Consider the following 3,486-nt stretch of genomic DNA (forward strand, 5'->3'; position numbering starts at 1 on the left):
GAAAGGAAAGGAAAAAAAAGAGAAGAGGGAGGGAGAATTGGTCACATTTATCAGGCATTTCTCCATGATTTCCTTTATTTAGTTAATGCTAGTCAGTGTGTGGTTAGACAATAGAGACTCTCATTTGGACCATCATTTCTCCTCCATGATATTTTTGTAGTCTCAGGTTTCTTACAGTATTGCCCCCATATCTCTTCATATCCATGCCACAGCTTTCTCTGTTTTACTGGTCATTCTTTTTCTGTCACCCAGTAAATGTGATTGTGAGTAGTAGCTGAGAGGCAGCTGTAGGAAGGGGGTGGGGCACAGTGGGAAACCCTCTGCTCTTCTACCTCTATTCTTAGCTCTGTTAATTCATTTACTCACATGACTTTTGCTATAAATGTGAGCCTCTAGGAACATGCCATTTTTTCACTCAAATGTCTCACCCATATTTGAGAAGTCTCCTTCATTTCACCAGTATAGTGTATAGCTCAGGTGCTCAGCCTATGCCAAAGCACATAGGTTAAATCTCTATCCTAGTAGGGGTGGCTTTTTCTATCCCATAGCCACAAACTGCCCTTCTAAATCTGACTTATGTGTTGATGAGCAGGCTGAGGGTTGGTTGTAATAAAATCATCACTAATTGGAAACTACTACAGAAATAGAGGCAAACTGACTGTTCAATTCTTTCACAATGCAGAAGGGATATTTCCTTTCTTTCTTGGAAATTTGGCTGAGGTTGTGTTTAAAGGTACCAAGGCAGAAGAAAGTACCATGGCTAAAAGTTAAAGGACTTTTACATGGACATCTGCTCAATTTCAATAGCTCAGGTAGAACACACTTGGTCTTATACCATCTTCTGATCTATTTTTCAAAGAAGCATTCTGGGAAGAAGTGGGAACCAAAATGTTAAATTAAGAAGTTGAAGGAGTTGAAAGAGTTTTCATACTGAGTTGAAAGCTTGCAACTTGTCATGAGTTTGGGAAATGTCAATCAATTTCAGAGCTGCCAGGACAACTCTCAGGGCCCTTGTGCTTAATTGACACTGTGCAAGACATGAAGAGATAAGTACTATTTTTCTTCTAAAATAGTCACAGGCTTGGTGGTTGGACGGAAACAGGAATGGGTGGAAAAAATTCATGGCTGGTGGTGGAAGCTGACAGAGCTTTGAACAGCTATAATTGTTTAGAATGAGCATTAGTTCCAAAAATAAACGAGTAGCAAGAGTTGAGTGCATGGGAGGTACGAGGAGCAAAAGCAGCAGCTTATCATAAGGACTGACACTTCAAATCAGCAGAGTCTGAGGACTGATTTTGGATGCTATGTGAATGCAGAATCTAGTCAAATTTTGGTAGTGGAGTCAAGTAGAAAACCTAAAGAGAGGGAAACCAGTAAATCATTCACTGGAACCTTCTTTTTTTCCTACCTCAATCTCCGCAACCCTGGGACCCTTACCTTGTTCAACTTGGAATACAATGAGTTTCAAGGATTTCTGGAGATTCTTGGCTTTTGTGGCCAGCTCCAACTTGCACTTGGCTATGTGGTCTATTTGAGGGACGAAGGGCTTTCCATGTGCCTTGCTACTATCTGCACATACTGTTGCACTCTTCTCAACTGCTGCCTCCTCAGCCAGGATATCAATCAGGACATTGAGCTTGTCATATATTAAGTCGCTCTATATAGGGAGGAAGGAGACAGGGCATTGTTATAAGGGATCAGTGCTTGAAAGGACAGAATGAGGAGCTGGGGTGGTATGGGAAGAGGTGGGAAGGGGTAGTAGTTGACCAGGAACATTGAGCATAGAAAGTTATCTGTGGGGAGATGAAAGTTTGGGAAAAGAAATACTTGGGTAGATGTGATGAGATAACCGAAAAGTATTAGGGGATCAAACAGATTTCATTTGTTTCTGAAGAGCTGCAGGAACCAGTGCATGTTGCCAAGTTTTTCTCATGTCATATTGGCCTATAAAATGATATGGCCAACTTGAGGAAAGATAAATATTTCTGAATTTGTATTTTCACGGGCATGATTCTATGGATGTGGATGTGTCCCTGCATGGGTGCCTGGTGTGTCTGCCTTTGTATATGTGCATGTTTGGGAATGTGCTGAATAATTATGGCTTGATTCCCAGCTATATCACTTAATAGTTTGTGATGAGGCAAATTACCTAACCTCCTTGTGCTTTTGTATTCTAAGACAATTGTGAGGATTAAATAAGTTAATAAATTAAAAGTGCTTAAAAGTTCCTGGCATAGAGTAAGTACTATTATAATTGTTAGTTATTGTTGCTGTTGTTAAAGTGGCAAATGTAGGTGTATTTCTAGTATGTATTTTTGTACATACTTTCAAGCATGTTCTGGTATACAACTGTGTGCATACATGGTTGGTGTACACTTGTGTCTAGATGTGGGCAGATGCTTGGCATATAGTTAGGTACATGGTACATATATAAGCATGAATAGTGCCACTCTTCATTTGGTGAAAGATGGAATTTGATGAGGTGGACTTTTCCCCATCAGGGATGCTTACTAGTTGCTCCTCCCTGCTTTTCTTTTACAATTTCCAATAAGAAGCACCTGGATCCACAGAGTGAAAGACAAAAGGAATGGAAACTTACTTTCAAAATCACAGACTCTATTGTTGCATTGTTCTGTTTTATCTGACTCCAGGTCTTTACAATATCAATCACAAAATCTTCCACTGCTGAGCACAGGAATCTGGAAAGATGAAATAGATAGCACAAGGTGACATGGACCATGAGATCTAGAGCCCTTCTTTCTTATAATGTTCCTAGAGGCGCAGTGCACAAATTCGTGCATGGGTGGGGTCTGGCTGACCCTCCCTGATCAGGGTCAATCAGGGCTGGGCCACCTGGGGGAAGGGGCCGCAGAAGGTTGGCCGGCTAGCCCCACCTCCGATTGTGCCAGTTGGCCAGCCACAATGCGTGTCATAGCGACTGGTCGTTCCAGTCATTTCAGTCACTTGGCTTTTATATATATACTAGGGGCCTGGTGCACGAAGATTCGTGCACTGGGGGTTGGGGGTTCCTCAGCCCGACCTGCACCCTCTCCAATCTGGGAGCCCTCAGGGGAACCCTCTCCAATCTGGGAGTTTCTGTCTATCTTTGCAATCATATGAGCGAATTGTCTGAGACCCCCCAACCCAGTTTGGTTTGTTGCTCACAGAATATTAAAGGCTTTTTTTTTCTTTGCTCCATTGGTGGAGATTTCCTGGAAGTTTTAGGATATCTTCCCTTTAATTTTTCCTAGACACTCTGATTTTACTTATGTCTCTCACCTTTGCTTTCCTTCCATCCCCCACCCACAACAGTAACTTGCTCCAGGCTCACTTTGCTCTAGTGTCTAGGACAGGGGTGGGCAAACTTTTTGACTCGAGGGCCACAATGGGTTCTTAAACTGGACCGGAGGGCCGGAACAAAAGCATGGATGGAGTGTTTGTGTGAACTAATATAAATTCAAAGTAAACATCATTAAATAAAAGGGT

General features: G+C 42.1%; 1 protein-coding gene across 1 annotated transcript in view; it reads right to left on the reverse strand.

Annotated features, from left to right (window-relative positions):
- The window catches only part of DGKK (diacylglycerol kinase, kappa), a gene marked incomplete at its 5' end in the record, with an annotated part of 129,308 nt that overhangs the window by 18,199 nt on the left and 107,623 nt on the right, over positions 1 to 3,486 (reverse strand). The window contains 2 exons of the mRNA XM_014538272.1: positions 1,438 to 1,657; positions 2,600 to 2,699. Coding sequence (XP_014393758.1) covers positions 1,438 to 1,657; positions 2,600 to 2,699 — 320 coding nt within the window. The remainder of the gene's footprint in view (positions 1 to 1,437; positions 1,658 to 2,599; positions 2,700 to 3,486) is intronic.

Source organism: Myotis brandtii, unplaced genomic scaffold (assembly GCF_000412655.1).
Source record: "Myotis brandtii unplaced genomic scaffold, ASM41265v1 scaffold1875, whole genome shotgun sequence".
Taxonomy (NCBI): domain Eukaryota; kingdom Metazoa; phylum Chordata; class Mammalia; order Chiroptera; family Vespertilionidae; genus Myotis; species Myotis brandtii.